The sequence below is a fragment of the Haliaeetus albicilla genome, chromosome 18 (assembly GCF_947461875.1).
Source record: "Haliaeetus albicilla chromosome 18, bHalAlb1.1, whole genome shotgun sequence".
Classification (NCBI taxonomy): Eukaryota; Metazoa; Chordata; class Aves; order Accipitriformes; family Accipitridae; genus Haliaeetus; species Haliaeetus albicilla.
Genome location: NC_091500.1, coordinates 3,230,268 through 3,256,627, shown reverse-complemented (window position 1 = coordinate 3,256,627; position 26,360 = coordinate 3,230,268). Strand labels below are relative to the sequence as shown.

The 26,360-nt window shown below is 40.7% G+C and overlaps 1 protein-coding gene across 1 annotated transcript in view; it reads left to right on the top strand.

The window, feature by feature from the left end:
- The window catches only part of PINX1 (PIN2 (TERF1) interacting telomerase inhibitor 1), a 62,524-nt gene that overhangs the window by 4,902 nt on the left and 31,262 nt on the right, over positions 1-26,360 (top strand). Inside the window, exons 2-6 of the mRNA XM_069805549.1 lie at positions 208-317; positions 2,613-2,705; positions 3,439-3,517; positions 7,151-7,243; positions 9,983-10,059. Coding sequence (XP_069661650.1) covers positions 208-317; positions 2,613-2,705; positions 3,439-3,517; positions 7,151-7,243; positions 9,983-10,059 — 452 coding nt within the window. The remainder of the gene's footprint in view (positions 1-207; positions 318-2,612; positions 2,706-3,438; positions 3,518-7,150; positions 7,244-9,982; positions 10,060-26,360) is intronic.

Sequence of the window (26,360 nt, the reverse complement as noted above, 5' to 3'; positions counted from 1 at the left end):
TTGACATTCTTCACATTAATAATTAACATTTTCACTGTCCTTTTTTTGCAATATAAGGTTTAATAAAATTAAACCCCCAAGATGTGTTTAGTCTGGCATAAGTTCTGGGTTTTTTTGCAATGAAGAGCTTTTCTTGAATTGATTAAATACTAAGAACACTGCAGAAATGTCAGTAGAGCCTGTTTGAATTTTTCCTTCCTGCTCTAGCCCGTAGAAGGCAGAAGTGGTCTGTGGATCCACGAAATAGCGCTTGGAGTAAAGATGAATCTAAATTTGGCCAGAAGATGCTGGAAAAGATGGGCTGGTCCAAAGGAAAGGTATGATGTGAAGGAGAGTTGTCTGGCTGAAGGGCGGAAGACTGCCAGGGGACTCTCGATCTCAGTGTTTAAAACAGCCGTGTTCTTTTTATTTGATGCATTCTCTTAATTGCACAAAGAATTTGAGCAATGTTAGATTTCTGCAGTTTGTTACAAAGGTATTTGCTTGCTTGTGCCTGTCCTGCTTTCCAGTTTTTCCTCTTCTCTCTTTGACAAGGTGAAGTCCCCAAGTAAGAGCAGGAGTTGGTATGTTAAATCAGGTGATGGTTAAAGGCTTTAAGTTGCCTTTACACCCTCTGTTCTCCCTGGTGTTTGGTACTGTTTAAAACAACTCCAGGACCTGTTATAAAGTTTACTTCTGATCTGTTCCTTGAATGGCCAAAATGCAGCGTTATGTGAGCTGTATTCCTTCCCAGCTCCAGCCTGTACCTGTGGAGTGAGGTGACTGGTTTCTGGCACTAAGAATAATCTCTAGGTCAGTGCAGGCAGCTGCAGACTTCTCAGCTGCCCCTTGAAAGCAGTTTAACTTCCACAAAGGTGCCTCAGCAAAGCTGAGATTTGGACCTGTACGTCAGCATGTTTGATGAAACGAATGCACACAAAACTCCCACAATATTTATTTAATTCTTCTCCTAGACTTCATCTCCCAGCCTTTTTTTAAAGGGAATAAAATGAGGATCATTCTCAGTTCTGTGAATGTGTTAAAACTTAGAAAAATAAGCCTACTCTTGGATTTCTCAGTGTAGCCTACTGTTGCCTCAGTTGTCTTACAGTTAGTACATATAAATCTGGCTTCTAACTGCCTCTCATTTCACGAACAAGCAGTGGTACCTGATTCAAATGCTGCTGAAGTCAAGGAACTGGCATTGGTTTCACTAGGCTTTAGACCAAACTGTTAAGAGTATGGAGCATGAGTACTGTCCTTTTATGTAAATTGTATGCATAGGTGTTTTATGTGTGTAAGATTAAAATAGATATGTAAACCAGAGTATAAAAAATACTGTTAAATGTTCTGGTTCTATTTTTAGGTAGCCAGCTTCTCTGACCATAGATAACACCTTTGCCATTATGAACACTGTGTCAGGGTGTGAAAGGAAGGCCTCATGTTGTTTTCTGTCTGTCACCCTCCCCACCTCCCCATCATCTTCACAACAATAAGTTTCCTACTTGAGCTACCAGATCTTCCTTTACAACAGTTATAGCTGTACGAGAAAGATTTATCTCTCCATTCCACTACAAACTCAGACAAGTGGAACCTTAGCTTGATCAAATTAATGGGCAAAAGCCCATCTGTGCAGTGAAATTAAGCTGCTTACACTAGTCCTGTTATTAGTTGTATTGGAATTGGGTCACAGCAGGATGTGTAACCAAGTGTCCTGCTTGCTTCCATACTTTTTGGTTAGCAGAAGTTTCAAGGTAAACTTTCCACCCCACTGACCAAATAAACTCTACTGGATTTGTAGTAGCAACAGCCTTTTTCAAATATGCATCATTGCTTCAGATATTAGATATACCCAGGATCTATCCACAGGGCTTTTCTCCACTACTCCACATACATGTTTATTATAGCCATACACTTAGCTGATGATTTGTTACTGGTGACAGATTAGGGAAGAAGCAGGTAGACACCAGGAGTAAAGTTTTAAACCAAACGCTTTGTCTTTTTTCCCCCCTGACCATACAGTTAAGAAAGATAATACTGGGCCTAAAGATTGCTTCCCAGATTTGAGTGATTATGTTTTTAAGGATAGCCAAACCTGACACTTGTTTGCTCCAGTATCTTCATCAGGTTATTAGCGTGAATGAGATGGAAGAAGTTCTTAAATGTCCTGCTAGCTCCAGTCTGACTCTTCCCCTCCCTCTTCTCCCCATATAACTTCATTCTGTATCGTACGTTCTATGTGGCATCTGTCTTACAGCCATTACGCAGCTGCCTTCCCAATGATGGAGGTATTTTTGGTGAGAGGCATGTTCTTTTTATGTAGTGTCTTGTTTTAAAATTGTAAACACTTTGGACTTGCCTAGGAATGTCAGGTGGCTTCCTGATTAATCACCCAACTACTTAATGTTGCTATTTTAGTGTTTATAATACTTTGCTGGAGGCTTAAGTAGTAAATTAAAAAACCATAGTATCTCATGTGCTAATGCCTGTGAATGAATTCAGTTACAGACAAGCAAATAGTAAGTTGTGATTTCTTGCTGTATTTCATTGCAAACTATCTTACAGTACAAAAGGTCTAATTGCTTAGTCACTGCTGTAAAATCCTTACATTTTTACCCTTGAATCCTCCTTAGGGTCTTGGGGCTCAGGAACAAGGAAATACAGAACATATCAAGGTTCAGGTGAAAAACAACATGCTGGGGTTAGGAGCAACCATCAATTACGAGGTGAGCACTAGACCCAGGTAAGGAAGTGGCTCCCATTTCAGCTAAAGCACAGTCTTTGTAATGGGATGTTAGTGAAATCTGTGGTCACATCTGGTGGCAGCATGTACCTATGCAAACATCTCTGTAGAAACTCTTGACATGGAGTTTAGTTCTGCTTTGTTGGGTGGTTTAGGAATAAGTACCTGCTTGGAAGGATTACAGTGAATAGGAGCAGGCTGTTCAGAGATTTTTTTTTTTTTTTCTTCCAAGCAAATCAGTGAAATACTTCCTTTCTCCCTGTGTCTTCTGCCCTCTTTAGCTTCATGCCTTCGGTCCCTCTTCCTGGTACTCCTGACTGGAGTTCAGGTACATAGGCAGAGCAGAATATGGTCCTACAGGTGCTTGTCTCATAATCAACATCTTAAGTAACTTCGTTGCTGGGAAAAATCACACTAGTACTTCCTGCCTACTTCTGAAAACATCTTGCACAGGCGGGGGACACACAGAGCCAGCAGCAGTATTGTTTAAGGACATACAAATGCAACCCTTATCATTTCTGCACTTTGGAGTGACTGTAGTGAGCTGTTGTTAGTGTTGCCACCTGTGGAGCTTCTGAGGGTCCCTCCCACCAACAAGGATTGAGTATATACAATTAAGTTGCTTCTCAGAGTGCAGAGTCTTAATATCTGCTTTAGAAAAACTTATGTTAGTTCTGAAGACTTTTGTCTTATATTAATGTGGGTGATATTTACAGGACAACTGGATTGCTCATCAGGATGACTTCAACCAGCTTCTGGCTGAACTGAATGATTGCCATGGACAGGGTGAAACAGGTAGGTTCATGCTTTCCTCAATCAGATGCTGGAAGCTTAGCAGAGTTTCCATTCTTTGTCTTAAAAGGCTAGCTGAGGCCCAATCCTTTGGGCTCCTAATAATCTACTTGCTGAGGTTCACAACTCCCCTTCTCCCCCAAAATCAGTGGGAGCCAAAGGACATGTTGCCATCCATGACCATGCTCAAGTTTGTCTGCCTTGATAAGTAGATCTCGGTGGATCAGTTTTGCTCTCAGTCAGGCCTCGATTAGAGGCTTTTTGTTGGGGAAAGCAAACAAAATTTTGAACTTGCTTTTTTATCCAGGACCACAACATAGGGGACCTTTTGCTGGGATGTACTACAGCAGGACTTGTTTCTTTGTAAAGCAGCCAGAGCCATTATGAAGGCTCACAACACAGTCACTCACCATTCCGATGCGTTTGCCTTTCTTTTACTAATGAACTGTCACACCTGGTGTCCATGCTCTGGTGGTTTCCTAAATACCTACTTTTCCTGTCCTCAGAGAGCTGCTTCTTAGCTTTTGACTCAGAGTTATGCACCTGTTTTGAGTGTGGTATAATGTGATTTTTGCAGCCCTGATGTAGAGCACGCAAGTGGGGAAACTACACAACTTTCCCAAAAGGGCTATTTATAAATTCTTTTTAATTTTGGAAAGCTTTTTACAGTTTGACCTTGGTTTGTAAAAATGAAGTTATGCGAAACTGGTGATTGTAAGCTTACAGAAAGAATTGTATGCATCAGATGGTTTATCGTCTCTCCTTTAGTTATACTCAAGCTTAGACTCTGATCATATATCTAAACAACTCTCCATGGAGTGTTGTTAAACCAAGGGCTTCCATTTGGACACAGCAACTTGTCCACATGCTGCTAGTGGCAGAACTGCCAGCTGAGTGAATTTAGCAACTGACCACAGAAGGTTTTGTAGGGAGGAAAGGTAGAGAGAAGAGGAGGAAAATCAGTTAGCAAGAAGGATCAAACTTGGTTTCTAATCCTAGAGAACTAGGATTACAATTCTGAACCTGATGCTTTAAAAACACTTTTTTTAAATTGCTGTGTAAGCTGTCCTTGTGCGTTGGAGCCATAATCACGGTCTGAGGCCACACAGTGCTAGGTGCTGTAGTTGAAGTCCTCAAGAGGTAGAATAGCGTATCATAGGGAAATTCCAAAAGTTCCTTTCTGCCTTTATAACTAAATCCTACCCAAGTTCCAACTTGAGCCATGGGAAGATCAGTTAGGTGTAACTGGTGGGAAACCTGCAAACTGATGAGCAGAGAGCTGAAATGACTTGCCCAAGGACACAATGAGTCAGCACAGAGGCAGGTTCATTGAGCAAGGCTGTCTTGTTCCTAAATCTATGCAGTATTCCCTGGGTCATCTGTACAGATGCAAAGTGGCTCCTGAAAACCGTATTTCTCCCTATTTTACTCAGTTAATTTTCCTTCGTCTTTTTAGGAGCTGGGACAAGAGTTTTCAATCACTGAGGACAAATTTGGGTGCATGTTGAAAATTCCCAGTCAGAATCACATTTGGTGATTTGCAGACTGCAAGCATTGCTCTGAAACTTGGTTTTTTGACAATTGTTTAAGCTGGCAAAACTCATCCAGATAACTCTGCCTGCAGCTGTGCTGCAGGATCAAATGTTACATTATTGGCTATTGTCCAGTTTCAAATTGCATTAAAAGTCAGCTGAAAAACTTCATTGTTCTTAAATAACCGGTGTAGTTGCCAGAGTTGGATTGCAATTAGAGATTGGGAAGGAAGGGCCCCGTGGTGGTTAGTATACCAGCATTCAAATACCCTTGATGTACATAGTTTTAGCTTTCTTTTCTTTTTTTTTTTTTTCCTAGCTGACCACCTAGTGAGGAGTTTTGATTCCTGACTCTTTTGCTGGAATACTAAGTGATGATGACTGTGTCCCTTTCCCGTTTGTAAAATGGGGCGACAACATACTGGCCATGTCTGTAACGTGCTTTGGAATATTCATCTGTATCAGATTTGCTACAGAAATGACACATAGCTTTATTGCTATGACTAAATTGCTTTAAAAAACACTTTAATATTCCTGCAGTGCTTGCTCAGTTTGTCAGAGGATTTACCAGTCACTAGAAGGCATAGGGATGTACCTACCTGTCCATTGCAAGTGCCAGCACGTTTCAGTAGTGAAATTCCTCCCTGAAGGCACAAGGCGGTGCTGCTGCCCCTTTTGCTGTAAGAATAAAGTCGAGGAGGAAGCCCAGTGGAAATCCTTTGCTGTGTAATGTTCCCTTCGGCACAAGTGGATCTGAGAGCAGACTCAAAGTGCTTCGTCTCTGGTCACAATATTTTAGATGTGATGTTTACTTTCCCCATAGACTGTTTTTATTGAGGATTTTCAAGCTGACTGCAAACTCTAAAACTGGGTTTGCTAGTCCTTACTCTTGTCATTAGGGCTTGGTGTGTGAATGGAAGAGTAGGTCTCAGACTGCATTCTGGTAGTCAGCTCTCCCACTGCAAGCTGTGGATTTCATTTTTAGGTCAATGACTCTATCATCAGGTGTCACTACCTATCAAACAGTGAAGTGCTGTAATTCCAATGTCAGAAAAGTTTGGTCTGCAGAGCTTTCAGGGGTGGGATCATATGAAAAAGGTGATTCAACTTTGCCCTCAGGGTATGTGTTGATCCCAGTTGCCACTGGAAGGAAAAAAAAAAAAATCTCAACAGAGTAGCCTTTTCTAGAGTTACAGAGCAGAGAATCCTATGGTGCCTATTTCTTTTCAGGACAGGGCTAATAAAATAGTTATTAACCAGACAGCAGGTTACCTCCTTCTGAGAACTTCTTGTAAATTAACAGGCTCTGTGGGTGCAAAGAGCACGTCAGTACCGGTAAAATAACCTGCCACAGCACAGGAACTTGATATCTCTACTGTTAAATAGTTAGACTAATCCTTCACATGGTTTTGACCTGCACAAGCTAACATTCTTCCAAACAGCTCCTGAGTGAATTTGGGACTTAGCCAACCCTAGAGACCATTCCCAGTGGACAGTTTAGGTGCAACCCCTCTTCTGGAAGCTAGGAAAATTAATTGATATGGATGTGGCAATTTGTTCTAGCTGGCCTCAGGGACAGAAAAGCTCTGCCACTGTTTAATTTCTTTACATAGATGTATCAGACTATGTCCAGATAAAGGCACTTCATGTAGTATTAGAAGTGGAAAGCCTGTCTGTGTGATTTTTTTATTTTTTTTTTTCTTTGTACCCAGTCAGGTTCAGTATTTTATTTTGTACTGTTTCTCATGTCTTCCTCAGACTCTGGCACTGGAGATATTTTGTAACAAACAGCACAATAAACCCTGACCTATTATTCTTTCTTACTGTAGAAATGATGTTGAATTAGACTTTGCCTTTGACCTGGAGTACCTGTATCTGCCTTTTCAAATCACATTAGATTAGAAATGGGAAGGGAAGGGGCATGTGGCAAAAAAAAATCAAGCAGTAACATGTCTCAGAAAAAACTTACCATGCTTCCTTCAGTAATATATTGTGATATGTTGTTGAGACTTGGTTTTGAGAAAGTTAAATACACTGATGTTTGAATTTGCTAATTAGAGTGCCTCTAATAGGGTTGGAACCTGTTTGGGTTTGGCTTTTTTAGAGTCCTCAGTGAATAATCAGAAGACGACGTTCAGTCTTGAAGAAAAATCCAAATCTTCCAAGAAACGTGTCCATTATATGAAGTTTGCAAAAGGTAAGAGGAGTTTTGTTGTTTCATAAGCTCTAGCCAAGATTAGAGGGAAACAAAAACCCCAACCAAAACGTGTCAAGGTGATCTCTTGCCTTCTGGGGTCTAAATTTGGCAAGTAAAATCTCGGTTTAGAAATACCCCCTGCAGCGACTCACTTAAAGCTGTATTACGCTGTTCCTCTTTATTTTGGACAATTTTGGATGGCTTTAGGCTTATACTGTTGAATAAAATAATTTCTATCTGAAGGAACCATCAGCTGAAAAAAGGAACAGTGAATATTCTGAGTGATCTGTGCATGGGTAGGAGATGGGAGGGGGAGGCAAAGATGATAACAGAGTTACTTGGGTATCTGCACGGCACTATCCTCTGCAATCTCCAATAACCCCTGTTAGGAGATCATGTGGATAAGATCAGTGATCAGATTAAACCTGAATGCAGGAAGAGGAAAGTCCTCTTACATCTACCAGGTACTTTATTGGATAAATTAGGACAGTGATTGGTGGCCAGAAAAACTGTATCAAGAACTTGTGGAGTTTAGTAATCTTTTTCTTTCTTACAGTGATGACATTATTTCAACTATCCCTGGTTTTGGCTCTTGACAATTGTTCAATCCCTTGCTCTATCTCTCCGTTGGTTGTGTTCCTCTTTCACACACCCATGAGCACATGGTGTGTGTATATATGTGTTTCAGTGTATGGATAGGATCAGTTTCCACTAATGACTGATTTATTAAACTTGAAGCTCTGTGTAATGTTTTCTGATAGCAAATGCCTCAGCTAAAACAGAGGTAACTGACGTTTTAATGGAGACCAAATTCTGATATTGGGGTTTGGGATTTTTGATTAATTAATTTGGCCTTGAAGTCAAACCTGTTAACATGACCCTGTCACTTTACAACATTAAACAATTAAATTGGTTCAGGGCTTCCAAGTACAGAGGCCATGGCCTGTTTGAGGTGGTAGCAAAGAGGATTTATTTTGATTTGATTTGGATTTAACCTTTCACTAAATATAGAGAAAAAAGAAGTGTCTTTTGAGTATGTAAAACTTGGAGCAAGGCTTTCATATTAACAGTATGCCTTAGTTGTTTGGCTGCAGTGTTTCTATAAGGGAGGCCCCTGTTTGATTGTACCCTCTGTGGTCTAAAACAGGGAAATTGTCCTTTTTCAGGGAAAGAGGAAAAGTTACTTGAGAAAGGCTAATGTTGTTGTGGCCCTTGTTCTTCAAGTCCGATCCAGCTTCCTTTTAGACTAAACAAGATGAGCTCACACAAAAGCGGGAGAAGGGAGCAGCAACGATAGAAAATGCAGCTTCCGTTTCTGTTGCTGTTTTGTAGCCTCATTGCAGCAGGAACATAGGCACCACACATAGCCTTAGCAGCCACACTTAGATCTGGGGATACACACCCAGTATGAGATTAAGACAGTGATTTCAGTTGCTTTTCTAGTAGCTGTTCCACTGTGATGCTGCAAAAGATTTGGACTGTCAGCTAAGTTGGTTTTCTATTACAGAATGCAAGAAGAGGGGGATGCCTTTAGGGGCGGGGGGGAAGGCATGGAAAGAAAGTGTAGGGTGAGAGGAGGAGCAGCAGGATTGTAAGTGTCATGTTCCAAGGCTTGGCCAAGATAAAGCTGAAAACAGCTGCCAGGCTCATCCAGCTTGCTTGGGTAAGGACTGGGTGAGACTGCACAGTGAGACACCAGAAAGTTGGGTAACACTTTTTTTCCTCTAGGTTCACATGTCTGCTTACCCTCTGTGGGCAGTTAAGGATCCTGAGAAGAAGAAACAGGTGGAATAGTCAGATGTATTTTTTTTGTCCATTAAGTGCTTAGATTTATTTTGTGGACAGTGATTTTGGAATCAGAAAATCAAGTGATGTAAGACCCCAGCAGACTCCTGATAAGTTGGCCTATCTGGGCTAATTTTGTTTCTTTAACTTTTGTTGACTTTTTTTTTTTAAAGGATTTTCTGAGACAAGCTATGGACAACTCAATATAAAGGCTTCTGCACTGTGGAATCAGCAGTATCTCAGAATATCACATCACACCCTTTTGCTTCCCCCTCCCTGCTCCACATGTGATATTCAGCTAGCCACGCAACAGTCAGATGGGACTAATGGTCCTACTCAAACTCAGAGAAGTCTTTGCTTCACCCTTGAAATTGCTTTAAATAGGAATAATCCAGTGTGTTACAGAGATGGAGGTTTTGCTTTTCAAAAGCAATTTCATGAATCAAAGAAAAGTCCCCACTGAGTAAAGATGGATATTTTTTTTTCACTGTACGGAGGAGCTATAACTCCCTAACGCTGTCAGAGATGGGGAATTCTCATGAGAATCCAAAGATGTGCAGTTTCTCCTTGAACTTTTCTTGTGTGTAGGAGGTTACAACTCTTCTTTCCCTCTAGCGTAGTACAGGCTGCTTCCTTCATCCTGCTATACCAATTGCAGCATCAAGTCAGGGGAAACAAGCTGCTGTTCTGTGTTTCCTTGTGGGCATTCACCAGCAGGCTGTGGTTGTCTCCTCACCAGCCTTTCCCCCTACACACACACACACATATTTCCTACTGTATGTGGGAGTCATGGTCAGCCTTCATTTAGAGTCTTTAACATTCTCCTCCTGATTTTTGTTCACCTCCAAAAATAATTTCTCTACCTCCATGGGTCACAGTTTGTTATCAAAATGTACCTGTCAACACCAAATGTGAAAGTTGTGTGGGTTTTTTTCCTCTCCTTACCCCTTTCAGGTAAGGATCTCTCTTCGCGCAGTGAAGATGATCTGTCCTGCATATTTGGGAAGCGACAGAAGAGTGTGAAGACACAGGTAAACAAGAGGCTTCACCTTTTTTTTTGTTTCCTTGTGTATTTTCCCTTATAACAAAAACATACTTAAATGTCTTTCTGCTAATGAGATTACCATGTGCCCATCAAAAGCAAGGGGTCTTCTGCCTGTGAAATTACTGGTGTTTCTAGGTGAAGGCTGCAGGGGAATGGCTGTGCTCTGAACCATTAGGAAATAAGAGTGAATTTAATACATATTTTTATGAATGCTAGTATATGTTTCGAGATTTAACTTCTTTGGAGTTAGGAATCTTCATTATTTTAATTTTACACTTATTAAGCAATATACATTGCAAAGTAGATCAATTTTGCTTGACCTGAAAGTTGCATAAATATCCAAAATAAAATTCGACATTCAGTAGCAACTGGCCAATCTCAGCAAACTGGCCTTATTTTCACAAGAATTGGGAAAGCCTGAGCAGCTGCTGAGTCTTGCTCATCTTTGAACAAAGGCTTCAGATATGGCTTGATCACTGATAAATATTTAATGAAAAGACTTTTCCCCACTTTGTGTAATGAGATGAAGGTTTGTACTAGCATTTATTTTATTATTTTATTTTACTTATCTAGTCATTCGTGTTTGCACTTGCAAAGAATAGGCCTGCTCTATCAGTATATGAAATAACAGACTTAGACTGTGACATGACTAACATATCCAGAAAAATCCTTTGGAAAAAATAACATCTGGATAAGCACAAATGAATATGTTGCAAGGATTGCCCTATTGGTTCAGAGGTCTGAAGTCTCTTGTCTAGAGGGAAGGATGGGGCCTGAAATTGAATGGAAGTTTCTGAAATACCATGTATGTGTTTGACACCTTGCTTGCTGTGCAGTAGTCTTGAAAATTTTTCTGTAACTTCACTTTAGGCCACTGTGAACTTTGGGAGGAGAGGAATAGGGGGAAGAATGTGCTAAGAGATCTTGGATAGTAGTGAAAGTAATATAAGGTTTGTAGCTATGTAAATGCTAGGCAGTATGACAAGGAAGCTTGTGAAGAACAAATAGCAATCCACTGGGGATTCTTCACTGGAAAAAAACTCTGACTATAAAATAAAGAATACTTCAGTGGAGTGTCCTGAATTGAACAGTTTGAAGAATTTGGTCTTGCCATTATCCCATATAGTGTTACAATTTCAGTGAATGTGCTGTAGGTTTTAAAGGACGGAGAAAAATGTTGTCTGTTTTCTGAGTACTGTTCGCTAAACTACAAAAATAGAGTTACAGTTAATTAAACTGGGAGGTTAGAAGAAATTTAAACAAATTAAGAACTGTCTTGTCTTGTCTGCGACTGTGAAAAACAGTATGAACCTTTGTTACAAGTCACATGGTTTGGCTTGAAAGGTAAGAGCTTGGGAGGAGGCCATCAGCCACAACAGAACCCATCTTAACTTATTACTGTCTTGAAATAAGCATGTAGGGACTTCAAGTCCATGAGAGCTGTTAGAGGTCTCAAATACTGTAGGTAAGCTTGCACCATTGGAGCCTCCTTGATTAACACTTCTGATCACCTAAATATGCCATGGATCTACTTCTTTGCTCCCTTGCTGTCAGATCAATATGAAGCAAGACACACTGGGATTTAATGCAAATCAACAGTGCTGTGGTTAAGGGAGTAGATTTTGCCCACCCATAAGTTGTCCCAAATAGTTGGTCTTGTTTTCTCTGCATGTCCCCTGTCTTTTGAAATTAAAGATAAGTTTGGAAAGTGCTGTTGCTTCTTCTGGGACTTAAATCCTGCAGAGCATTTGTTCTTTTGTTGATAGACCCTGCAGAGTATGTGCATTTATGGCTGCTTGTGAAGGGTATGTAAGTTTGTGCCTGTTTTTGCTAATTCCTTGACCAGTGCAGTGGTTGGCTGATGACTACTGTGCAGATTTCCTTTTTCCCCTCACTGAACAGTAAGCTAATGGGTCAAGGTTCTGGCAAAAAGTCACAGGCTGTTCCCTGTTAAGCACCCAGATTTCCACATGCAGATACAGGCAGGAGGTAATGTAATTTGGAGCTGCATTGTTGTCTTCTGGCTACTGGCTGCTGCTAAGCGGCCACAGGGAGAGAAAGCCAGAGGCAGCACAATTCAGCACAGTTGCTACACCCCCCCCCCCCGCCCTTTCTTCATGGATCAGAGATCTGTGGAGTTTGCACAGAACAAAAATGCATTGCTCAGATCCTCCAGCTCTGAGCAATTTCATTTCATTGCACCCATGAACTCTCATGATCCCTTTCCATCATGTTCCAGAGGCTGGTCCTTAAGGTGGCACAAAAGGAACTGTCTTGGGAGGATTTGCAGTACTGTTCTCTCTGTGTGTTTGCATTCTGTTTTGAGATGCCTAGGCTCTGGGCATTTCTCTGATGTGGCAGAGAGTGCACTACAGGAGCAGGAAAGTGCTGGTCATTCTGCTGGAACTGAGTTGTTCGTATCTGTTCCTGTGTAGAGATAATGTCGGAAGAGCCTTGGTGACCATCAGAGCCTTGGGGTATGCCTCCAGGCTGTGATAGGCTACAGTCCCTTTTAATTGCAGCTCCTGCAACTGTTAGTAACAGTTGTATGCTGCTGTCCCTCTTCAGAGTAGATGAGGACAAGCTTCCATACTTACATAGGTGCCAGAATTGCTACTATCAATTAATCTGATTGCAGGTTCCCAGCTGTAGTTGCAACTGAGATGATATGTGGAAGTACCTGTTTGTATCGATAGTGTAGCTTAAAGTCCTATCTTTAAGGCTCTTTCTGAGGTATTAGATTCCTCCGCTTTTTTCACAGGTGCAGTTTGAGAAGCATTCACTACAGATTTGATGTGGACTGAATGACCTATCCTCTGCTCACAGTAGAGTTGTCTTTCCACTCTTGATCTTTCAACAAAGATATTCAGCATAATTCTTTCTCCCGTATTTCTAGTTGTTTCAGTCTAGGATCAGAACCATCTTGGGTATAACTTCATGGAAAGGTGCAGGAACTGCTTTTCACAGAATCACAGAATTACTGATACTGGAGGAGACCTGGAGGTCTCTAGATCAGTCACCCTGCTCAAAGCAGGGTCAGCTACAAGTTCCTCAGGACCTTGTCCAATTGAGTTTTGACTATCTCCCTCCCTTAAAGCCTCCAATTTAAGCCTGTGACAAAATTCAGTGGATGGGTGAAAGAGATCACTTAAGGAGCAGAAGATGGGAACATTTTGGAATAACAAAATGCTTATGCTGTAAATGGACTTAGTTGGGTGATGATTTGCAGTTCTGTAGGTATCAGAGACGCAGTGGAAGTTACAGAAACGTTTAAGGATGTATGCCGTTGATGGCATTATGGTCAGGTTTTTCATCTGAGTGAGTTGTGGAACTTCTCTTATTCCCAAGAGCTGTTGTACCCATGGCCTTTGAGCTTTTCCGTCTCTACAAATGGCCTAACGTGTAGTAGATCCTGGCAGTGGTATTACATTGATGTTCATCGGCACTGTCGTACTAGGTCTGGTTGGTTGGCTGGTGTTATACCAAATTGTTCTTAAAGATTAGGAAAAGGGGGGGGGAGCAAAACCCAGGAAACTCCATCTGTGCTTATGGTTGAATGGAAACTAGTGGAAGGGCTCAAGGCTAAGTGACATGGTCTCTGGACCAGCAAGATAATCCAGGCTTTTCTGAAGTGCTTGTCAAAAATATGTCACCTCTGAACTGCTGCTGTGATAAATGGTGTCTCAACAAATCAGGTATGTCACAGAGACACTGTTCCAGTTAGTCGTGTTCAGTCTTTTCTAGTATGGTCATTAGCAATCATTTTATGATCTTGACCTGTGGAGTAGTCTTTGGCAGAAGATATTTTGTGCTAGCTTAATCTGAGCCGTTTTAACTGTAGTACTGAACTCAGACTCACTTTTTAACTGTCTCAGTAGCCTAGGACTGATCTGGCTAATGCATCTTTTCTCTTGTTTCACGCTGATGCTACTGCAGTAAGTGGGGATGTTGAAATTTGGATTATCTGCCTTATCAAAGGAAGAGGGAGTTGGCTAGAGGATTGTAAAGATTGCAAAAGAGTGAAATTGCAAAGGATATGGAAGGAAATGCTGTTTGCCCCTAAGGGTCGAAAGGAGTTTCTTTAGAAGTAGTAAGACTGAGATACTAGTTTAAGCTATTGTTTTGTTGGTTCTGGGATATGCGTTACTAATCATAGGCACTTGCAACCTTTAATTATCCTGAATGTTAAACATAACGGTACTTTTTTATTATTATTTTTGATAAATCATGGGCCCAACTAAAACCTCCTTAATAGACTACAGAGGGACCTTTGTTTGAAAAAAAAAAAAAAATACAAGTCAAAAAAACAGGGGGAAGAAAACAATGGCTGAGCTTCAGAGTGGACCTAAATTGAAAACGTCTGCAGTTTTTCCCAGGGAGAGTAAGTGATCGAAAATATTGAATTGTAATTATGATGCTCTCTGGAGACCTGCAGTGAGGACCTGTTTTGCAGGGTAAGATCTGCCAGACGTTTTTTGCCCCCACTTTCCCTCTGATTTTCTCACTTGCTTAGGAACACTGGGAGCTGGGGAGACAGAAAAACAAATTCCATTAGTTCCTATCTGGTTGAACTTCCTGGAACCCCCACTATTTTTTTTGCTTCTCAGAATTTCCTTCCTCCATCCAGCTGTGTTTCCTGATGAAGCCTTATCACTGGAGAAAATGCTCCTGAGTGAGACTGAGGATTTGGGAATGAGTTACAGACAGTCCCAGCTTGGTTGCTGAATAACATGATTCTGGCACTGATTTCGCTTTGGGGGCTGGGGGAGTAGTTCTTATTTGCTGGCGCATTTGTAATAACTCTGTTTGAGATGCATAGAAAACTGAATGTTTTGCATCCATCTCACTTCCATGTCTTAGGCCATTTGATGAGTAATCTGCTTCCTTCAAATTTTTGTAACTTGGATGTAAACCTGCGTAAGTTCCCTTAAACCACCTAATCCAAGTAGCCCGAAAGTCTTGAGTTCATGGTGATTTCTTCCGTGTTAGTCATTAGAAATGTAACTATCAACCCTGTTGCTTTTTCGTGTTTTTTTTTTTTTTTTAAATCAGGAAATTGTCTTCTGACACATTTTGCAGAACTTCCTCAACTGACTTACATTTCCCAGCACTTATCAGAAAAGCATGTTGACTAATCTTAAGGGACATAACTGAAAATCCATTAAAGTCTGGCTCTGCCATGGGCTCACTGAAGCTATGGGTAAAGTGATATAATTCCCTACACCTCAGCTTTCTCTCTGCAAAATAACAATCATGATATTGATGTCTGTGGGGTTTCACAATTGTGACTTTTAGGCAAGTTGCAAGTTTTGTCTGTTGGGGTTTTCTTACATGTGACAAAAGTCTCCATTGCAGAGGTAGCATATAAATTAATTTGCTATTCCTTTTTTCAGCAATGTCAGGGAACAAAAAACTGCAGAAGAGAAAAATTAGTTAAAAATTAACTTAGGTTTTTCACCGTTCTGCTTTGGAGACTGCAGCTAGCGTGAGGTATTTGGGACTGAGAAGCAGAACAGAAAAAGGACATCAAAAACCTGGAGAGAGTCCAAAAGGATTTAGTAAAATGGGCAATAGGGTTAGAGGGCATGTCCTAGAAGGAGAGAGTGGAGGAACTGGATACGTTCATCTCAGAAAAGAGGCAGAAAAAGATGACCTCTCTGCCTATAAATATCTGGGGGTCGGGGGGAGGGAGAAACAGAGGAAGGGAAGGGATAGTAATCAGGGGAGGCAAAAGCCAAGAATGGTACTAGGGGTGAGAACTTCAATTAGAAAGAGGAAGACACAAGCTTACTCTTCGGCAAGCTTCCTCGCAGTGATGTCAGCGGGGCAGTGGAAGAGTCTCCTAAGGGAAATCCCAGCTCCTTAGTAAGTGACACCAAGAAAAAAAAAAAGAATTTAACACTTTTAGACCTGTTGGAATGGGCAAAGACGAATTGGTTTAAGTAAAACAACTCCCAACAAGTCATTCTGTGAGCGGCTCCAGTACTGAAGCTTGGTTTCCTGTGGTTGTGTTGTGCTTGGATTCTGTGTGACTAAAGGAGATGAGCTCATGCTGAAATCCCCATCCATGTGCACACTGATCTGTTGGCCTTCTCTGTCCAGCTGAAATATTTTAGAGTCTTAATATCTTTGAAACCTCTAAGCTTCTGCTAGGTTGGATTTAAAAGTTGCTGGAGAGAAAGGAGTGCATGATGTACACAAATGTCTGGGCAGAATGATTATGGAAACTTTGCTTCCTTAAGAAATCAGAGTAAAAATGTAATTGCTGTCAGTGTGTTCCGGAGGAAGACAGTAGGAAAACACTGAGAACAGTGTCTTTAACATATTTCCTTCTTTTTTTATTATACATTTATTGTCAGAGAGAATAATTGCTTTTTTAGAGGAACTGAGTATCTTATGCCTAGGTTTTATAATTATCCTCAGGCTACAGAGTTTGTCAGATTTGGGGTTAAAATTTAGAACTGCACAGTGCTTATTCCTATATATGACTTAACCATTTCAGCACAGAAGTATGTAATGCATTGTATGTCATTGGTAAGAGTGAATACAGCGTTTTACCAAGAATCAAGGCAAATGAAAACATAGGTAACAAAAGGTAGGATTTAATCCCACCCAACTTTGTTGGTAGAAGATCTAGGCATCTTCTCCAGACTCCCTTCATAGTGATGAGCCACAGGTGCCCAAACAGATGCATTCACTGTCTCTGAAGATGATAAAGATGTATGAAGCCGAACTCTTCCTAGCGATATGTGCCTCTTCACTGATTGTAGAGAACATCTAACAGTGAGGTGTATCCTATCCAAGTAGTTATATTCTGAATATATTCTGTTTCAGTGCAAAAGCTGACCATGTTGTTGTACGCATGTGATTACTGCTCAGTCTTCTTGACCTATTCAGTTCTTGTGCAGGCTGCATTTTTTAAATTTTTTTTTTTTAATGTTGGTTAGTGGGAAGAGGCTGGTGACCTAGTGGCAGAGTCTGCAAGACAATGTGATGGTGGTTTTATGCATTTGGTATCCCCAGGAACCCGCTTCTGAGTAGAAAGGTTTCTGTCAGCCTCTAGTTCACTGCTACTTTGACCAGCATGGCTTACTACAGATTTTTAGACTCATGATCTAGGAAATGGTAACACTCTGCTTACAGTGGCTTAGTTCTCCTTGACTTCTGTGTGAGCCCACTGAGCACTCTTGAAGGATATCATTAGGTTTGTTTGTTCATCTGTTATGTCTTTTCTCTCTGACCATTTGAGTGAAGTGTGTTAAAATGACCATTAGCAGGGGCTTTTTACTGTATCTGTAACACTGCAGTTGCTTTGGTCTCTCCAGTTTTGCTCTGCAGCGTACCGTGGACTCTTAACAGCCAGAAGGATCATTTCCAAAGAAAAGAAGAGGGGAAAAAAGCCCCAAAACCAGATTCTGCCAGCAGTTAGCAGTACAAGGCCTTTGCCCATGCTTGAGGGGCAATGAGGACAGGTTGGTGAGACAAACTCACAAGGAGAACAGCATGACAATACAGTTGAAGGGTTAAATGCATCTTCAGTGTACACAAGTGGTACAGGTAGAGCAAATCTTCTGGCAGCACAGGCTAGCGTAAACTGGATCTAAAACCCTGTTGCTTTGAGCTGATAGCTTGTAACACCGTATATAGCAAGTCAGAAAAACGATGAATTAGGCTCAAGGTGTTAATTTGGGCCATATTTTTAATACTCCTCCATGCAGATGAGATTGTTCCAGGAGCACCGGTAAAAATTACTTTACCCAGCATGGTGTCCTAGTAGTGCTTTTGATAAAAGGAGGAAGAGCAAAGTATTGATGTTTTGTTCCCTATTCTATAAGCACCTTGTTAATCAACTGAGGATAAATTATTGCTGTTCAGATATCAGCAGAGAGGGAGAGGAGGAGACATCTCCCGATCTGGAAGAAATGGTGCTTTTCTTCTCTTCATTGGAGAAGAGTTTTGCCTCTAGCGTTAGTTCCTTGGGGGGGTTGTTAGGAACAGAAACAAAACTGGGGGGAGCTCTTTTGATTTATCTTCTCTCCTTCCCTTTTGGTCACTTCGATAGGCTTAAAGAGCCGAGTTGGCTTTAATGTGTTACCATTAGAGACCATGCATTAGCTGGAATAAACCATCATGCCTCACAGTGAAAAATATCCTTTGATTGGCTAATTAATCAGTCAAAGGGGAATGACATGGCCCTCGGCTTGAGGGACTCTGCTGCACAGGTAAACAGGTCATTGATAAATGGTTTACCCACAAATTCATATATCAAGAAAACTTAGTCATTTTTTAACTACACTTTGTGTGAAAGCTGCACTGCATTTTTGGAGGTGTATTTTTGCTGCCCTTGCTTTTTGCATTGTGGGAGTTTTTAGGTTGTAAAAGTTTTCAAGAGGAAAAGCCCAAACAGAACTTTGTTACGATTGTAGGGTTTTTTTCCCGCGAAGGTGGCGGGGGGAGTGGGTTGAGGGCAGAACCATTGTCATGGCTTTGTATTGAGATTGAGTGGGTCTCTAATCAGAACAGCTCATAGCATTTTGTCATTTAAATATACTGAGGCTGTTCAGTGGGTCGTATCCATTCCTCAGGCACTGCATGAACAAAGCTGACATCCATAAATGGGTCTAATGAAATAATTGGGGAGAATACATGAAGTAAGATGCAGGTCTGTGTTTGTAAAAGACTTCATCTTACCCAATTCATTTAGTACTGGTTTTTGGCATCTATATGCTGAATCTTGTCATCTGTGTACTTTACAACACCTTATCCTGAAAAGATGGTTCCCTAGTGGAATTCTTCACTGGGAGTTTAAAAAAAAAAAAAAGGGGGGGGGGGGAATCCTGCTCTAAATTAAATTGCATAAAAGTGTGGTCCAGAACCATTCTTTTATGTGGGGTGTGCAAATAGGGTTAAAGCAGTGTAATCATGTAAGGCACCACAAAACAATGTTTGGCATAGATGCTTAACTGGGTGCACAAAGCAAATCCTAATTCTGGTTTTTGTTTTTGTTTTTTTTTTAACTATGTGTTTACTGTGAGAAAGTAACATACCAGTGCCTAAGAATATGGGCTTGGCTACTAGGGAATAAAGTTAACGTTATTTTTGTCATGTATAATCCCTTCTTCCCAAACAGCCCTTGTCATGGGCCTGCACTTTATAGGACAGCTTTGTTTTGTTTTTCCTTTTAAAAATATTTGTCTGATCAAAGAGCTTTCCTTAAAAAAAAAAAAATTAAAAAAAATTCCAGTGCAGTAGTTCAAAACAAGGAAAAGTACATTTTTTGATCCTATCATAACAGGATTTGTATATGGAAGTGTGAACTAAGCAGGTGGCTTCCTGTTGATTTTAAAGCCAGGTGGGCAAGTTCTTGACAAAAAGTTGATCTCGCAGGCTGCTACCTGCCCTGCTTTCCCTGGTGTTCTGTTGTGAGAGTATGCTGCGTGCTCTTTTCTTACACTGGTGTAGCACAAAGCCAAGACGATGGTCCTTTGCACAAAGGATCTTACTCCTCTGTATGCGAGGAGTAGGGTTAGTGTGAGATGGCATTTGGGATTAGTATCTTGTGGCAATAATGCTGCTGTGGGAATGAGAGGAAAATAGCAGCATGTGTTCTCTCCCAGAAATCAGGGAATAGAATGCATTTTATTACCCTCTAAGAAGGCTGCCGGATCCACTCAAATAGCCTGCAGAAGGACTGGATGTTCGTAGCACAGTCTCATTCTTGCTGAGTTTTAGTTATTAAAGGGTGTCTAACCTTTCTCCAAGTGTGTCTTCGGATTTTGGCTCATCAAACTGATTATGAAACTGCTAGTTGGTTTAGATGGGTTAAGCAAACCAGAAGTTGGAGCAAAATAAATGATTCAGCCTGAGAAAGTGCTTAAAATCAACGAAACAAGCTTTTCCACTTCCAATCCAGTATTTCGACTTCTCTACTGAATTGTTCTTTCTTCAGCTGTGAGCATTTGCTTTTTTTTCCTCTCCAATCAGGAGAGATATCTAGTGCTGGAGTGTGACTTAATGGTAAACTTCCCCATCAGAGTAACCTTGAGAGTGTGAGGTACTCCCTCCTCTCTCTGACCTCACTTCAGCTGCCTGACATGTTTGAAAAGTTTGGCAATTTGAAGTTAATTTAGGCTCATTTGGGTTTTCTCAAAAGTAATAAGACAAGGTCAAGAAATCCATTGTCTATGTTTTTCCCTACATCTACAGCCTCACTCTGCAAACTATCATCAATACCAGTGTGTTTCCTTTGAAAAATTGTGGTGTTGCCGTGTGTGTGTGTGTGTATATATATATATGCAACTATGACCTGCTGACTAATGTCGCTAATTTGACCATCTGCTGATAACTGCATGTATCCCTCTCAAGAAAAGAGGAAGAGTTTGATGGAGAAGACAATCATGCAATGGGATAGTAGGTACCTTCCATGCTCTGTTTGCTTTAGCATCATCTTTAAAATGATGTGTCAGTTGCGAGTATCTTGGTGATGATGACTTACTGTTCTCCATCACGGAATACTTTGGGGGAAGGACCTCCGATACGGTGTTAAGGATGAATATTGTCCAATTTTGATTGCTAAGCCAGGTTGTCTGTTGTTGAGAGAGCAAGGAAGCAAGGGTCTTAACAGCTGAAGTAAGCAACAGAAAAAGAGAACAGAGAGGAGCTCAAGCAAACCTTGAGTTTTGCTGAGTTGGAAAGCGTTTGGGTACTGTACTGTATAGATTCTGAAGCTTCCGTGCACATAACAGTGTCTGAACTCTTCCCTGCACTGGATTAAGGGATGTGACGTCTGTCTGTCGAGCGTAGTTTGTTCTTTCTCTCCTTGGGGGAAATCGGTTATGCATTCAAGTGTTTTGATTTGGCAGATTCTCAGTAATATGAACCCAGTAGGTATTAGTGAAGACAAGTTGAAGTGTGCTCTGGCTTTGGAGCAGAAGATGATGCTGTTTATGTTAATTAGTTTCTGTGGAAGTTTGTTGCCTAGTCTGATGGACCTCCAGAAGGTTATGCACAGATGAGTTTTACCCTGCTGGTAGAAAATGCTCCTGTCCCTCAGGATCTGGAATCACCAAGGCTATTTTGGTGACCAGCTGGCACTTCCCTCAGCTGAAGTTAAGTACTAATACCTTTTTGCATGGCCCTTACACTGAACTTTAAGCTCCTATGAAAAGGACAAAACCAGGGTTGATTTGACCAGGGACAGTAGAGGGGACAGAGTGAGAAGTGTGGCTATCCGCAGAGTTGAAGAGTTCTGATAATTTAGTTCATTCTTATTATTTTTGTTTTGCTGGGGTTTATTTTAAATCTGCTCTGTTCTCACCATGAGCTGATTTCTTCCAAGTGCTGGGACATGTTGTTGACAGCAGCAGAATCGAATCCAGCTCAGGCTAACTAGATCCTGTGTCACCTGTGTGTTACAGGTTGTTTTTTAACAAACGAAGAGTCAAGATCAAAAATATTGTCTGCCCTAAAATCCTGTTTTCCAGAATATTGAAGAATTTAAATGTCACTCAGTACTTCAATACTTGAAAGAAAATTATTTATTCTCAATACTTTTTTGCAGAGAAATTTCTGTAAGCTTGGGAGTAGAAGAAAGTTACTGTAGTACAGCAAGTTAGTCAAAGGCTAATGCTAATTAGGAAATGCTTTCTAGTGCACAGAAAATACGATCAATTTTCTTCGGAAAATTTCTAAAAAAATTATTTTTATTTAAAATAGTCAACTTCTATGTTTTGCAATGAATATTTGCAGTTAGAGAAATAGGAATTACTACAAATGGCTTGTTATAGTCAAGTGGAAGCTTGCAGGTGCTTTTTATTATAATTCATTAGACCACTATACTCATAATGGAGTAAAAATCTTAGATGAGGAAAATAATAATCTGATTTTAGTTATTTATTAGTTCAGGTAACCTTTTGTGTATATATATTTGTTTGATGTCTTATTAATATGAATATGGTTCATGTATTTCTAGGAGAAAAGGGGAACAGTGTAAGTAATTAAGCAGGAGTTTCTTGTTGATACTCCCCATCTCATCTACCTTTAACTGTATTCAGAAAGCATCTTAGTCTCTACCAAACACTCCAAGGTTCCTGGAACGCTTCCTAGGTTTAGCTGTTATTCAGTAAAATAACTGTAAAGTCCTCTTGATAGCAGTAAATATGAAATTTCTCTGCAACTACTAATGTACTAAGACACTAAGAAATTTGGTATGAAAAGTGTCATAGGAAGCAGCAAAGACAACTTCTTATTCTGTCTTGATGCATAGCATATCAGGGGCTACTAACTCTATATGCTGCTGCTGTCACATTCAAGCAAAAGCTGTTTCCGCCAACAATTCTCAAATTATCTTAGAGCTTTAAATCTTTTATTTACTTGCCTGGCTCAGCTCGTCCCAGTATCACGTCCTTAATCAGTAAATGACACATTTAGCCCAGTGGGTTATTAAGTTTTCTAAATATCTTCCTTTTCTATGTTCTCAATCTGTCCAGTAATGGCATTGGTTCAAAACTCAAATTGTTCCACGAAGACCACCATAATAGTCTGCTTATATAAACCTTTTGGTGCTACTCAGCTTGAATCTGGGGCAGTGATATAATGAAACACATGACTGTCGGGTTATCCAGTTCTCAAGTTTGCTTCTACCTAAAAACATTTCTCCTCCTGAATTGAAGAATGAATGTTCTGTGGGGAGCAATTCAGTGTTGGCCGAAGTGACCTAATTTCAGCCTCTTTAATATCTGTGACTGTGCTAATGCTGAAAGCTTAGGCATTCATTTACATTTCATCTTAAAAGCAGTGAGAATGCTGGGCCAAACTTTGAGGTGATGAGAGAAAATTGTGTAATCTTACACGTCAGCAAGCAACTGGGAAGAGGAAGTTTTTTGTTGTAACTTGCACACTAAGAAGTTAGAAGGCAAAATGTCCCTATTTTAACTTATGCCTTGTTAAGCCTTCTATTAATCACTGCTTTCAAACTCCTCTCTCCCAGCCCCTTTGGATTAGAGCATGTGATTTGTCTGTAGAGGACATCACCCTGCAGTGGATCCCAGGAATGTGGCTCAGGTGAGGCACAGCCAGCCTGCAGTCAGGGCTTTTTGGTTTGCTTTCACCACTGTCCTACTCGCATGCTATGCAGCCTTGGGTCAAGTTACTTCTCTGCATCCCAATTTCACAATCGCTAAATCTGGGGATGATTCACATACCCCATGTAGGTGGTATTAGCCTAATTTGTGTTAAGTGTGTGGTTCTTCATGAAATGCATTGAAATATTTAGATGATAAATGAGAATGTTTAAGTGCAAAGTATATCGTACGTGTGCAGTTTCTCCTGGCGGTTGTTTCTGGAGAACTAGGAAGAGCTGTTTGAAGTGTACTATATGTGCTTACCTGTTTACCTTTTGAACTTTACAGCCATAATGCCTATAAAAGCTATATTGTGGCTTTAGGACATTGTAACTTAATTAAACTTTCAGAGATTCCTGAAGCGTGACTGTCTCCAGCTTTTCTGAAATCCCTGCAAAAAGCAAGGCTGTTTACATAAAATCTGGGTAGGAGGGAGGAGTGTGCTCCAGAGCACCATGTTACTTGCACGACTGAGGGCAAGGGTATGTAACCCTGCAGATTTGTGAATCTTGGAAAGTTGAGGTCAAGCAAGAAGCAAAGAAGTATCTACCTGCAGGAGTGTTTGTATAAATGGTTGCTTCTGGTCAAGTGAAGTAGCAGCCCTTGTTTTGACAGCTAGTACTTAATGTATCATTTGGGCTGCTGATTCTGACATCCATTCATTACAGCAGACCTCCTCTGACCAATGCTTACCAACCAGAGCACTGCGGGGTTGTTTTTTTTTCTTTTTAATAAGCCTAGTGTTTCTCAGTTACCAAATGGCAAAGGAATGCTGTGTGTAGCAACTGCAATGGATCGCTTCCAAAGGCACAAAATATGGCCTGATCCTTTTTCCTCCATTGTCGTAGGGAAATGGGCGTCTCCAAGAGACGCCCATCGGTATAGCCCTTGCTCTTCAGCAGCAAATGTCTGGGTGTTCTGATTTTAACACTTGCTACTAGAAAACAGAGGTTTGTCACTCCTGGCAACTGACTTTACAAAAACACTGATAACAATAAAGGGCTTCATGCCCAGTCCTGGCTTGTGCTTGCTTTCTGGGAATCTTCCAGTGTAGTGGTGATGCTGACCCTCTGCTTTAACCCACAGAGCTGTCCCTGGATGGCAGAACTCACAACGTGGTTTGTAGAGCCTGTCTGGTCCCAGATGCCTTCTGTACCTCAAAGTCTGGGACCTCCACAGGCTTGACAGCATCTGAAGTCTTGCAGGGCTATTGCAGATACTGTTCAAATCACAGAATTAAAGTTCACTTAGTCTTGGAGCTTCTTTCTTTCCTGTAAGTATTAGTGGAACAAAATGCTCTTCACCTGAACACGGAAGAGCTTGGGTGAATTTATGGGGATGTAAGATGTTTCTGTTCCCAGGAACCTGCCCTGCTGCAGTCAGCTGAAGAAAAGCAGCATACATATGCCTCAGCCACTAGTATACAATGTGGCTTCATGGCTTAACATATCAGCAAGGTGGCTCTGCACTAGATTGACTGATTTAGAGGCAGATGTTCTTCAGTGCCGATTTTGCACTCTCAGAGGATGCTTGCAAGGTTGGTAACTAGGAAGAATTATCTCGAGTTGAAGTCAGGCAAGAAAATATTAGAATTTTCTGTAACATCTGTAAAGTACTTTTTGTACTTATTTTTCCAAGAAGCTTTTCTTTTATGGTTAAAAGTCTTGAACTGAAAGCTGCAAAACTCTTTTGTCCTAATTAGTAACCAGTTTTTCTGGAACTTGTATTGTCAGGCTGGTAAGAGAATTCTCTGTCTTCTGGGGTATGAAGTCCTTGAAAGAAAACATGAGATTGCTCTCGAGGGAGAGTGATGGGGTTTAATACCACTTAAGGGCCCTGACACACAATCATCTTCAGGGTGTCATGCGAGAGGTACCCACTTAGCTTTCTTGTTTTGTCCTTCAGGATATCTTGTTGCTGTGGAGATTTGCTGATAATGATGGATTCAAGACAATATTCTCCAATTGTTTCAGAGTTAAGCTAGATGCCTAAAGTAGAGGGAGATTAATCCTAGCTGAGAGGTTAAATATAGTGATGTAACATCTAAGAAGCAGAGGAAGAGAAAAGCACCAGTGAAGGGCCATTTAACCCACTTAAGGTATGACCTGTGCATTTGAGGGTCACCTCTCTCCATTGAATATTATGATTTTGGCCTCCAGATTTAAAGTTTCCACTAAATATAAATATTTGGAAAGGTTTGAGCTTTGGCTACAAAGCTCTTGGTTTGTATACTTATATTGCAAATATATAAAAGCTTTATATTATTTTCCTTTCCATATGGATGCTTAGGTAAGGCATGACATTTATGACAGTTTCTATCTCACAGATTTGGTACTACTAAAATGATTCAGTACACAGAATGTGCATAGGAACCTTGGAAGGGACCACCTGTGTACAAATTATTCTGTAAATTAATGCCATTTCTTAACTTTACCATAGACAAATGATCCTTCTCTCCCTCTTTCTGAATCACTTTCCTTAATCAAGTTCTGCAAATGAAAATACCTTTATGTAGCAGATCCAAGCAGAAAGCTGCCTTAAGGCAGTAGCTTTATATGTCCAGTAATTTAGGGGCACCTTTTCCCCAGTGTGCATCTCTGAACTGGTATTCCAGTTGTTATTTAGGAGGGCATATTATTCACTTTCCTCTAACATTTGGGAAAGCGGGACATGCTACTCATTTGAAAATCATACCAGCTCCTTTATCACTGCCAGTCACCGTCAGCAACGCTACATTCCCTGCTTGACATGAAGGAGGAGGTTTGCCCTGAATAAATATAGTAGATAAATGGTCTTTCTGTTCCTCAGAAGAATTTGGGCCACTTCTCAAAGTTGGTGCCAGAAGTACAGTAGCAGAGTGGCATGGTTAAAGTTAATTGCACTCAGATTTTAGTTAAAAGTCTAACTAGCTTGTCAGCTTTGAATTTATATTTTCACAGTTCACTAGGGAGTGATAATAGAAAGGCTTTGATGTAGCTTGCTGTTTTTTGCTTTGTACCAAATGCTCCAAAGTTTAGTAAATAAACTTTTATGGGGGGGGGGGGGGGCATGAATGACAGCTTAAAGCCAGCCAGAAGTATCAAGATATACCCTCACTGAGGGGCAGCAGGGGCATCATAGCTGCATGGCTGGCATGTTAAAGAAGATTTGCATGGAGCACTAATGC